Below are 12,784 nucleotides of genomic sequence, written 5' to 3'. Positions count from 1 at the left end.
AGCGTTCAGTCAATTTGGACCTACCCCACTCCGCATGTGAATATTCTAGTGTGGTGTGTATTTTTCTTCAAAATCTGCAAGGTCGTGCCTTCGTTCTGAATATGCCCATCAGATATAAGAAGAATGTTGCGCCTGCTTTTAGAAGGGTACAGCAAACTCAGGTAATGCAAAACCTTCCATATGTCGGAATTTCCCATTGAAGCTGTGGCAGACTAAGAAGGAGGAAGGTAACAAGAAAGGGCAATTTTAAAAAAGGTATTTATTTTCTAGTTGCGAAATTGTACACATATAAATCATAAAACATGACATGACTAACGAAAAGAATGGGGCACTAGGGGAGGGTCGCAACAACAACAAAAAATTCCTTCCAGTAGCACCTTAGAGACCAACTAAGTTTGTTATTGGTATGAGCTTTCGTGTGCATGCACACTTCTTCAGATACACTGGAACAGAAGTCACCAGACCCTTATATATAGTGAGAGGGTGGGGAGGGGTATTACTCAGAAAGGTGGTGGGAATGGGTGATTGGCTGATAGGTGTGGTAAACCTGTTGACGACTGTTAATGACTGCAAGGGGTGAGATGGCTAAAAACAGCTTTATGGTGTATAATGAGATAAGAATCCAATGTCTCTATTCAGACCAGGTCTCTCCATGGTTTTAAGTTTGGTAATAAGTTGCAATTCAGCAACTTCTCTTTCCAGTCTATTTCTGAAATTCTTTTGTAATACAGCTACTTTGAGATCTTGTATACAATGTCCTGGGAGATTGAAGGGTTCTCCTACTGGTTTCTCTGTCTTGTGATTCCTGATATCAGATTTATGTCCATTTATCCTTTGGGGAGGGTAAAACACTAAACATTTTATTATAAAGTACATAATAAGGAGATGGTTACAGTAAACCAGCAAAATGAGTTCACCAGTAAGTCAACTTGGAAAACACAAAGTGATATGCATGAGCTAATGAGTAGTGCCTGCTTATCTATGCCATATTGCAATATATGTTGTGGGTATTTCTTGTCCATGTTTTTGTATGTATATATACAGAAAGGGTCATTTTAGACCCTTGTTTTTAACCAACTAGTGATCAGGTGTTGACAAGGGCAGTCAATTGCTCCACTCAAGTTTTATCCATCCAATAGGTTAACATTCTGTACCAGATATTGTGTGTGGCTGCAGTATTAGTTCAAGGTTCCATTTCACTTGTGGGAAACCACGCTGTAATTTGGGTGCAAATAAATTTTCTCAGTGTTGAAAGACATGAGCACACTGTTATTCACTGAAGACACAATCAGATGAAGCTGCTTTGCACCATCATGCCACCTGTCTACTGAGACTTGTAGCAGCAGAGAAATAAGGGAACTTCATAACCCGGCTGAAGCCAAGCCTAGCTGGAATGGGTCAGTATTGGGGTGAGAAACTGCCTGGGAACCCGGTGGATTTTTAAAAGCTTCATGTGTGTATTTTTTTAATGTGCTTTTATTCAACATAATCCATAAAAGGGTGTTACTGAAATGTGGGGAATGAAGGAATATGAAACTAACGGATAAGAGCCAACAACGGAGATCTTGTTACATGAGGGAAAGCACTTTATTATTATATTTGGCAGACCACAAAAGACTTAAGTGCACAGATGGATGGATGGAAGGAAGGAAGGAAGGAATAATTTATACCCCACCCATCTGGCTGGGTTTCCCCAGCCACTCTGGGCAGCTCCTAACAAAATATTAAAAACATGCTAAAACATATGCACTTACTGTAATAAAGTTTTTCAGAGCTGCAAGATCCGCCGCGTGGGATTTAGGACTGAAAGGAAATTCTGCAAAACCTGTACAGGAAAACCAGAACAACACAGAACTTCATTAATAAAGGAAGTTCTGTATTTTTACAGTGGAACCCTATGCAAATCTATGCCAAAGTACATCTCACTGGGTTAAACGAAGCTTACTCCCAGGTTAAGCGGTGTATAGCAAAGAAATAGCATGCTGGCAGAGAAATCCAACATCAACATCCCTTTTTGTCAGGCTGTGGGGGTGTGCCCTGTGCAGAGGTGTCCTTCCACTAAGCTCTGCTGGCTGAGTTGGCTTCCTGCCAGGCACTGACCTTCTGCTAGCCAAAAATGCAAGGAGGCAGCTTGCTGGGCTATTTCTGCTGACGGGCCAGTGGAAAGCCCTGATATGAAAAATTATCAGGAAAGGAAGAAAAGAGGGATGAGCTGCCCCAGGATTCCTGTCATTGGATCTGATCTGGACCTCAGCAGAGAGTGGGATTGCACCCTTAAGGTGCTAAATAAAACAATAGGCCACTTAGGGATGCTGCCCGATGAAAGAAATAATATGCATTTTAGACAACAGCATCAATCCAAATTGCAAATGTCTGCATAAAGCCAACAGATCAGCCCTGAGCCTTAGGGTGTTCCAAAGATCACACACTGCATGGAGAGTGAAATATACAAAGAGAGAGAAAGAGAGAAACATGTCATAGTTCAAGAGCTCTTTTCTTACTTGTGCCGAATTTGATAACGCTTATATTTCTCGTAGTAAAAGTACACAACTCTAGAGCATAGAGGGCAATCTGCTTGGCTTGCTGGAATGTCGAACCTCCCATGGAATTGGAGCAATCGAGGCAGATCACGGTTTCCCCGCTGGTGCTTAGAGGGTCAAGTGCCGATTCGAACTCCGGTTGAAACACAAGCATGCAGGCCTAAAAGGACGAAGATGGGCAACAGCGACGAAGCCTTAGTTCACCAGGGGTGTCAGGCAAATGTCCACAATGCCAAAACAAGAGAGAAAGGAACAGCCAGAAGTTGGAAAGGCCAGCAAACCTGTGTATTTGCTGGAATCCAGAAACCGACAAAGGACCTGCCAGTCTTCTTTGAGTGCCACAAATACCATCATTTATATATATAAAAAAGTAAACTAGCCAGATGCATGCAAGATGCTTCTTTAGTGGACCCAAGAGGGAGTACTGCGCTGCTACAGGTTAAGCACACCTGGGGGAGAAAGCCATAACTGGCTGTTGCGCCAAGCAGAGGGCTTGAACCAATAGTGGCTGCAACGCCAGGTGGGACCCTATACGAGGATGGCAGCAGGGTCAGCCCCTGTGGGCTGGGCCGCAGCACGTGGGCCCCAACAGGGCTGTGGGTTTGAGCCCCATGCTGGGAAAAAGATTCCTGCATTGTAGGGGGGGTTGGACTAGATGACCCTCGTGGTCCCTTCCATCTCTACAATTCTATGATCTGCTTGGCTGTGCAGGGCCTGGTCTTTGTTTATAACATGCAGGGTTAGAAGCAGGCATGGAGAGGAAATCTAACTGTAGAGTGGGTTTTCTGGATCCCTGTGTATGACTAGAGGGATTCGTCCTGTCTTTTGTGTGTGTCTGTCTGTTCTCTTGCTGCATATCTCAGAGGCGCTGCGTAGGTGAAAAGCACTCACTTTGTGCCTTCTCTGTTCGACCCTGGTATGGTACCATGGTACGGAAAGTACCCTCTCTAAGCTGATGTCATGACCCTGTAATCTAACTATAAACTTCCCTTGTTTATTACCACAGACTAGAAGAATGTTAAGTGCACTCTTATAATCCCTGCGTAAGACATCCCTATCTATCAGAGATTGTCATGTTCTTGTGCTCTCTCTCTCTCTCTCTCTATCTATTGATGCGTATGTATGTATGTAACCCTACACACTGTATGTAATATGTGCGACGCTTAAACGTAGCCCACGTGTATCCAATCAGCACCGAGCATATATGGTGCAATAGAGACAATATACAATAAAAGGGACGCTCTTAGCCTCAAGCTTTTGAGACGCCTCCCACATGCACACCTTCGACTCGTCTGCCAGTTATTTCCAACCCAGCATCTAACCCTCCCTACCCCCCTTAAATCTATTGCGATCTTGAGAAAAAGCCCTTTTCTAAAGCTGGTCTTTATATTGAGAGAAAATTCCCAACTGGGCCCTGTTAATTATCAGCTCCCCTCTTTTGCTAATGCTGCTTGCTTTTAAAGGAAATCGGCACATTAAATGAAAACTTAACATCACGTCTAGTTTGTTCTATAAGAACAGATGCTGATTTCTTTCATGCTGCTCCAATGGTGTTTTTTTTAGTTATTATTTTCACAGCTGCTGCATTTTTATTGTTTTCTTTCAATGTACTATAAGTAAACTGCCCCTGGAAGATTCATTCAATAGAAAATATCTTAAAGAAAGAATAAAACGAGAATTACCTCAGTCTCATTGCCCGGGTGCTTTTCTACCCACATTCTGGGCAAATGAACATCACCGATAAGGATTTCCATTGCAAAGCCACTGGTGTCCAAGAAACTGTTGTCAACAGTCCGAACCACAGCTTTACAGTCAGTTTTCTGAAAGTGGGAAGGGAGAGGAGAGAGAAGGGGGGTGGGACTCTGTTGTTGCAAAAAGGCCTGAATAATTTGCATCATAATCTTTTGAGAGGTCCCCTCCCAATTTAGCTTCCCCACAAAAAATATGATGTACAGTGGTACCTTGGTTTACAACCATAATCTCTTCCAAATGTCCATTTGGAAACCAAAACAGGTTGTAACCCAAGGTGCACTGTGGCGACCACATCCCCGGACGTTTAACGGTCTATTGATCCCTGTGCCACCACTGTGATCACTTCCCGGCTGCCACCAACCAGTTACTCTCTGGTAAAACACTGAGTCCAGTCAATTGTTAAAAGTGAACCAAAAAAAAACAAGTTTATTTTACAAACATTAACAAGTTTATGGTTTTTCAGATAATATTCCTGTCAGTATCTTAACTTTAGTTTCTTTACCGGCCTATACCGTCCTAATACCTTCTGACTGATTATCTCAACTGTTTGACTGACTCCTCTTAACAAATTTTCTCACTCTCTCACACCAGACTAGCCCAACCCACAGACTTATCTTCCCTCTCTCGTCTAACTCCAGACTGTCTTCTCTAACTCTGTGCTTAAACTTTATACACAGTTAACTCTGCCCCTTGGGTTCCCATTGGTTAGTCATTTTACAATTAGTTAACCCTTTCCCTATGAACCCAGTATGATGTCACACACATAGGAGGGCAAACGCCACACGCACTTCCACCAATGGGGCCTCCAAATTTTTTTTGTTCGTAATCCAAAAAAAATTGGGTTGTAATCCAAAAAAAGGTTGCAAACCGGGACACGCACTTCCGGGTTTGACTTGTTTGTAATCCAAAACATGTGCAAACTAAGACGTATGCAAACCAAGGTACCACTGTACTTGTGATGCTTTGGAGTGTGGGGTGGGGGTTGGCAGGGGTTGTCTAATTCATGATTCCTTTGTAAAGCACCTTACAGCTGCACATCTAGAAAGGCACGGTATAATTATCTATCTGCCTCTCTCTATCTCTCTCTATCCACATTTCCACGTTGCAAGCTTGACTTCTGCACAAATATAGATTGTTCCTTTTAAAACAGGAGGTGCAATTCGGCTCACTTATTCCCCCCCCCCCAATTACGAACTGCCCTGTCTTGAGAAACAGATGTACCAGGGAGATCTGCTTACCTTTATTTCAAGCTGATGTGTCCAGCTGCTAATGTGTTTAATTTCAAAGGGCATTTCAACTGACATTTCCAAAGAGAACCCACTGAGATAGAGAAACCATATGTTATATAATAGGTTAGGATTGGTGTGTGATACACATACACACCCCATAAGGAACGACATAGCATGTTTTCTTTCATATTCACTAGATTTCACTGTAATCAAAGTGCTAATTAATCAAAGTCCCACCTAGCAGAAGAACAGCTTTGTAGATGATACATAAAATATGCTATTTCACTATGACTTGGATCCTAAGGTATATTAATGGAAGGTAAAGGATGTTTATGGAAGGTAAGATTCCTGTCCACTCCTCCTTGCTGCAAATCTCCAGGAAAACCATCTCTAGAGGGTCCGGGACCCTTCTGCACAGCAGGGGAAAGGGCAATGGAGGCAGCTGGGAGAGGAGGGGGAATAACACCAAATGAGGGTCCAAGCCTAAAATAAGCTCTGCCACAGTGGGGAGCAGAAACAGGCAGTCCATTTTGGACAGTCGCCCTTCAACTTGCAGAGGGAGGCAGGGTCAGAGGGCATAGCTAACATGTTGTTGTTGTTGTTTAGTCGTTCAGTCGTGTCCGACTCTTCGTGACCCCATGGACCAGAGCACGCCAGGCACTTCTGTCTTCCACTGCCACCCGCAGTTTGGTCAGATTCATGTTTGTAGCTTCGAGAACGCTGTCTAACCATCTCATCCTCTGTCGTCCCCTTCTCCTTGTGCCCTCCATCTTTCCCAACATCAGGGTCTTTTCCAGAGAGTCTTTTCTTCTCATGAGGTGGCCACAGTATTGGAGCCTCAGCTTCAGGATCTGTCCTTCCAGTGAGCACTCAGGGCTGATTTCCTTCAGAATGGATAGGTTTGATCTTCTTGCAGTCCATGGGACTCTCAAGAGTCTCCTCCAGCACCATAATTCAAAAGCGTCAATTCTTCGGCGATCAGCCTTCTTTATGGTCCAGCTCTCACTTCCATACATCACTACTGGGAAAACCATAGCTTTTACTATACGGACCTTTGTTGGCAAGGTGATGTCTCTACTTTTTAGAATGCTATCTAGGTTTGCCATTGCTTTCCTCCCAAGAAGCAGGCGTCTCTTAATTTCGTGGCTGCTGTCACCATCTGCAGTGATCATGGAACCCAAGAAAGTAAAATCTCTCACTGCTTCCATTTCCTCCCCTTCTATTTGCCAGGAGGTGATGGAACCAGTGGCCATGATCTTCGTTTTTTTGATGTTGAGCTTCAGACCATATTTTGCGCTCTCCTCTTTCACCCTCAATAAAAGGTTTTTTAATTCCTCCTCACTTTCTGCCATCAAGGTTGTGTCATCTGCATATCTGAGGTTGTTGATATTTCTTCCAGCAATCTTAATTCCGGCTAGGGATTCATCCAGCCCAGCCTTTCGCATGATGAATTCTGCATATAAGTTAAATAAGCAGGGAGACAAAATACAGCCTTGTCGTACTCCTTTCCCAATTTTGAACCAGTCAGTTGTTCCATATCCAGTTCTAACTGTAGCTTCTTGTCCCACATAGAGATTTCTCAGGAGACAGATGAGGTGATCAGGCACTCCCATTTCTTTAAGAACTTGCCATAGTTTGCTGTGATCGACACAGTCAAAGGCTTTTGCATAGTCAATGAAGCAGAAGTAGATGTCTTTCTGGAACTCTCTAGCTTTCTCCATAATCCAGCGCATGTTTGCAATTTGGTCTCTGGTTCCCCTGCCTCTTCTAAATCCAGCTTGCACTTCTGGGAGTTCTCGGTCCACATACTGCTTGAGCCTTCCTTGAAGAATTTTAAGCATAACCTTGATAGCGTGTGAAATGAGTGCAATTGTGCGGTAGTTGGAGCATTCTTTAGCACTGCCCTTCTTTGGGATTGGGATGTAGACTGACCTTCTCCAATCTTCTGGCCACTGCTGAGTTTTCCAAACTTGCTGGCATATTGAGTGTAGCACCTTAACAGCATCATCTTTTAAAATTTTTAATAGTTCAGCTGGAATGCCATCACTTCCACTGGCCTTGTTATTTGCAATGCTTTCTAAGGCCCATTTGACTTCACTCTCCAGGATGTCTGGCTCAAGGTCAGCAACCACACTACCTGGGGTGTACGAGACATCCATATCTTTCTGGTATAATTCCTCTGTGTATTCTTGCCAACATAGCTAACATACTTGTCCCCAAAGCTCCTCCTCACATGTTATATTCCCTGTCTGAAGAGGTCTTTTTACCCCATTTAAAGTATGGCTACCAGATGTCCCCGTTTCCTGGGGACAGTCCCCAGATTTACAAATCTGTTTCCGGACAAAATCTGTCCCTGGAGTGTCCCCAGATTTCATTTAATTCTCCCCGGATTTATATTTTAAGTGTTGTAGGTTTATTAGTAGGGAATGAATGTTGGTTCAACGGCACAAGACACACCATATGGGGACTTCCCGTGAGGCAAAATGGCAGGTGCCACAGCAGCCAGCAGCTCCTGAAGCCAGCCAGAGCCAACTGCGCTACCAGGCTGGCTCCGGGCTGCTGAGACTGCCACTGCTGCCACCAAGGGGGAACCAGGGACACCCGGCGTGTCAACCCAAATCAAGCTGGGAGTGAGAGTGCCTGGTCACTCAGCCGACTGCCCAGTGGCACTCTGAGGCAAGGAGAACCCCGGAGCCAATGCAGAGAGGAGGAGGAGAGGAGAAGAAGGAAGCAAGAGAAAGAGGAAGGAGAAAAAAGAGGGGAGCCCCAACCTTGCCATGCCGCTGCTGCTGAGGAGGAGAGGTAGGAGAGCATTGGGAGGGCAAGGACACATAGCCGAGCCCAGACCCAACCCAAGCCTACTCCACAGCAGCTAGCGCTCCAAGAGAGCAGGCCAGGGCCCAGAGGAAGGCCGTGCGACACAGGAGACCACAGAAGAGAAGATATTACTTCTTTTTAAAATAATAATAACTTTTTAAAATAACTTCTTTTTCTCTTTCAAAAAAAAAAGTGTCCCCGGATTCTTTGGAAAAAATCTGGTAACCTTAATTTAAAGATAAATTGATGAAATTGCTTAGAAAGCACAGAGCAGCTGTCTTTTCATGGCTATAAAAACCATAGAATTGTAGAGTTGGAAAAGACCTCAAGGGTCATCTAGTCCAACCCCCTGCAATGCACAAATCTCAACTAGAGCATCCGTGACAGATGGCCACCCAACCTCTGCTTAAAAACTTTCAAGGAAGGGGTGCCCCCAACCTCCCGAGGGAGGCCGTTCCACTGTTGAATAGCTCTTACTGTCAGAAAGTGATGAAGAATAAATGCAAGTGAGGAAAAATAAATGCTTCATTCTGCAATATTGTTTTTTAAAGGGAAAAAAACCCCATGCATTTATTTAAAATACAGACAACTTTTAAAGGACACATTACAATTTTAGTCTACTTACCCGGGTTTTGTTCCAACTTGCCTAATGGAAACTTTCCTTACTGAGTCCTAGTTAACAAACAAAAACAATGAGGTCTGTATGGGTGCAATCAGGGCTTTTTCTGGCTGAAACCCACCATTAGGTGGGTGCCATAGCCTTTATATAAGGGTGGCATTCATGGCAAGTTCCAGCACCTCTCTTTCCAGAAAAACAGCACTGGGTGCAATTAAATATGAAATGGTGGAGAACGGCAACAATTGCGTTTGCACCATTATAATGCAGGTATTCCTTCCTTCTGATGGAAAGAGGCCCTCACCTGTGTGTTCTCATTCAGCGCTTTGTCTTGTTGCCAAGGCGCCACAGCAGCCGGCAAGTGGAAGGCAAGGCATTCGTTCTCATAACTGAGCTCCGTGATGTAGGTGATTTTGATGAGGACTTTGGTTGAAGGAGGCAAGTTTCCCACAGAAACGGTGAAGATGTCCTACAGAAGGATATTTGAAATGTCCACAGAAGCAAATCGCCATTTACAAAACAACGACATGGCCTGCTTTCTTTTATAGCATACTGAAAACGTCCCAGAGGTGACTAGTCTGTAGCCCTGGAGGTGTTGCTGGGACCCCAGCAACTGGGGAGATAGAGTCTCCCTCATGTCACACAGGGCTAATGGAAGAGGGAAAGGTAGTGTGGTTGGCAATAACCACAAATAATTGCTGGCTAGAAGGGCTTGACCACACTTCTGCTTGTTCCATGCCTAGAAAGCATGGGACTGAGTGGTTTCCCCCTTGCTCTGCTCCTTTTCCAATCTGGAGAAAACCCAAATAGCTGTTTGCTCCTCAACTAGGCCTTTGGCTGATTGAGATCCAATCCCCTTTCACATGTGTTGTGAGAGGGGAGATCGTTGGTTCGTTTTTGTTCTCATTGTTATGATGTATTTTGTATTTTTTTATACATGCAGTGGTACCTGGGGTTAAGTACTTAATTCGTTCCGGAGGTTCATTCTTAACCTGAAGCACCACTTTAGCTAATGGGGCCTCCAGCTGCTGCCACACAATTTCTGTTCTCATCCTGAGGTAAAGTTCTTAACCCGAGGTACTATTTCTAGGTTAGTGGAGTCTAACCTGAAGCGTCTGTAACCTGAAGCGTCTGTAACCCGAGGTACCACTGTATTGTATTCTTATGTCATGAGCTGTCCTGCTATCTATGAATGAAGGGCGGTATACAAATTTTTAATAATAATAACAAGAAGAAGAAGAAGTAGTTTTCCCTGGGGGAAAGCAGCAGTGGAAGAGGAGGTGTGGCTAATAATAAATAATAATAAACTTTTATTTGTATCCCGTCCTCCCCGGCCAAAACCGGGCTCAGGAAGCCAACATCAAATATATAACATTGGTATAAAATCAAACAATAATTAAATTACATCCTAAAATCAAGCCAGGATCAAATAATAAACTAAGCCCTAAGTGGAGAAAAAAAACAGAGTTTGCTATGGTGGCCGTCTCCTCCACCTTCACCTGCTGATTGACATTTTTCATATGCAGGGTACAGCTTTCAAGCCAGAGCACTTTGCTTGGTTTCATCAGTAAAACAAATGAAGGCCAGTGTATGCTGATCTCTTATAAAGGCATAAGTAGTTTTTGTTACTACACCTACCGGTGCATCTTGATCCATCAAGTAAGCTCCATGTCCTTGACTGATGGCTTCTCTGTATTCTCTGTGTGCCTTCTCCTTTTCCTTAACCTGTTGAAATTATATAATAAATCATCCTGATTTTTTTAAAAATAGGTTCTTTCGAAAAGTCACATTTACTGCAGTCCCACCGCCGCATATTTTGTCTCTTCCTCCCGTCCCTGAATCATCTTACCTTTCCTATTATATGCTTCCCTTTAATGAAAGCCTCAAATCCACATACAGCGGCTGTGTCGTCCAAAGGAAATACATATTTTGCTTCAATGGGGCTGTCTGATTGATTTTCATAGACCTGGAACACCACAACCTGAAAGAAATACATGCATGTATTGCAGATAGATATGAGGTAAACACCAGGCCATGCATTCCAATAAAAACATTTTTTATGGAAGCACTTTCCTTCCCAAGATTAACATTTTAAATAACACCCTCTGGGAAACATTTCAGGTGCTGCTGCTGCTTCTTCTTCTTCTTCTTCTTCTTCTTCTTCTTCTTCTTCTTCTTCTTCTGCGATCACTCGTAGCTGAGTAAGATTGTCTTCCAAGAACACAGTTTTAACAGTGAGTCTCTAAGTAACTATGGAGGCCAATTCTGGATCCACACATCCTTCCACAGTGGGGACATAGGTTTCTGGGTGGGAGTTGATCATGGTGAGGGTTTGCCAAACATGCCTTCCTCTTAGCATGTTTCTCCCTTTCGGCCCGAGTTTGAGTGTTTTCAAAGTCCATGACACCTTTGGTAAAGACTGTTCTCCAATTGGAGTGCTCACAGACCAGTGTTTCCCAATTGTCGGTGTTTATATTACATTTTTAAAGATTTGCCTTGAGAGAATCTTTAAACCTCTTTTGTTGACCACCAGCATTACAGTTTCCATTTTTGAGTTCAGAATAGTTACTTTGGAGGATGATAATCAGACATCCAAACGACATGACCAGTCAAACGAAGTTGATGTTGAAGAAACATTGCTTTGATACTGGTGATCTTTGCTTCTTCCAGTACACTGGCATTAGTTCACCTGTCTTCCCAAGTGATATGTTAATTTTTTTGGAGACACCATTTGATGGAATCTTTCAAGGAGCTGGAGATGGCATTTATAAGTGGTCCACGTTTCACAAGCATACAGTAAGGTTGGGAGTACAATAGCTTTGTAAACAAGCGTTTTGGTTTCCCTGCAAATGTCCCTCAAACACTCTGTGCTTCAATCGGAAGAAAGCTGACTCGCAGAGCTCAGGCGATGCTGGATTTCAACATCAATGTCAGCCCTTGTGAAAAGATAACTGCCCAGGTAGGAGAAGTGATTGACACTTTCCACTTTTCTGAGTTCCAGGTATGCAGCACATACCCAGGTTTGGTTCCCTTTAGGAGGAGGCCATTGGGAGATATGTTTTACAATACAGTAAATGTATTTATTGATGTTTTACAATACAGTATTTGTATTTATTTACAAATATGCAAGTTGAGCACACATAGAGGCAACACTTAAAACACTCCAACAGTAAGCAATATCCACTGCTTCTGCATCAGAGAAATATTTAATACCCAAAGAGCTCAAACGTGGTTCTGCTGTCTTTCTCAGCCATTCTCCAAACTCAAAATGTTGTCTGCTTCCTTTGCAGATGTAAAAAGTGAAAAGGTAAAGGACCCATGGATGGTTAAGTCCAGTCAAATTTGACTATGGGGTATGGTACTCATCTCACTATTCAGGCCAAGGGAGCTGGTGTTTGTCCACAGACAGCTTTCTGGGTCATGTGGCCAACATGACTAAACTGCTTCTGGTGCAATAGAACTCCGTGATGGAAGCCAGAGTGCACGGAAACACCATTTAAATGTGCTATACCTTTAAAGCACATTCAACATACATTATTTCCAAAGAATTATGGGCACTGTAGCTCACCCCTCATAGAGTTACAGTTCCCAGCAACCCTTAATGAACTACACTACCCAGAATTCTTTGAGAGAAAGAATGTGTTTCAAATGTGCTTTAAAGGTATAGTGTGTACACAGCCTTAATGGCAGCATCCTAGTCAGTACTGGGGGTTTCATTATTTCTTTGCCATTCAGAAGGCCCACTACTTATTGATTCCCACCAGATTTTTAGTTGCTTCAGCACCTTAGGAAGGGTGTGTAGGAAGAGACACATAAACAAAGAAACAAAT

The 12,784-nt window shown here is 43.4% G+C and overlaps 1 protein-coding gene across 1 annotated transcript in view; it reads right to left on the bottom strand.

Moving 5' to 3' along the window:
- Nucleotides 1-12,784, bottom strand: part of PARP4 (poly(ADP-ribose) polymerase family member 4) — a 49,985-nt gene that overhangs the window by 21,143 nt on the left and 16,058 nt on the right. Inside the window, exons 16-24 of the mRNA XM_083436037.1 lie at nt 10,804-10,935; nt 10,593-10,679; nt 9,259-9,423; nt 8,964-9,010; nt 5,531-5,612; nt 4,223-4,360; nt 2,502-2,700; nt 1,755-1,825; nt 25-212 (exon numbers count right to left, since the gene is read on the bottom strand). Coding sequence (XP_083292163.1) covers nt 25-212; nt 1,755-1,825; nt 2,502-2,700; nt 4,223-4,360; nt 5,531-5,612; nt 8,964-9,010; nt 9,259-9,423; nt 10,593-10,679; nt 10,804-10,935 — 1,109 coding nt within the window. The remainder of the gene's footprint in view (nt 1-24; nt 213-1,754; nt 1,826-2,501; nt 2,701-4,222; nt 4,361-5,530; nt 5,613-8,963; nt 9,011-9,258; nt 9,424-10,592; nt 10,680-10,803; nt 10,936-12,784) is intronic.

This window comes from Podarcis tiliguerta (assembly GCF_965153285.1).
Source record: "Podarcis tiliguerta genome assembly, chromosome: 4".
In the NCBI taxonomy this organism is placed as follows: Eukaryota; Metazoa; Chordata; class Lepidosauria; order Squamata; family Lacertidae; genus Podarcis; species Podarcis tiliguerta.
This window is presented reverse-complemented; position numbering and strand designations above follow the sequence as displayed.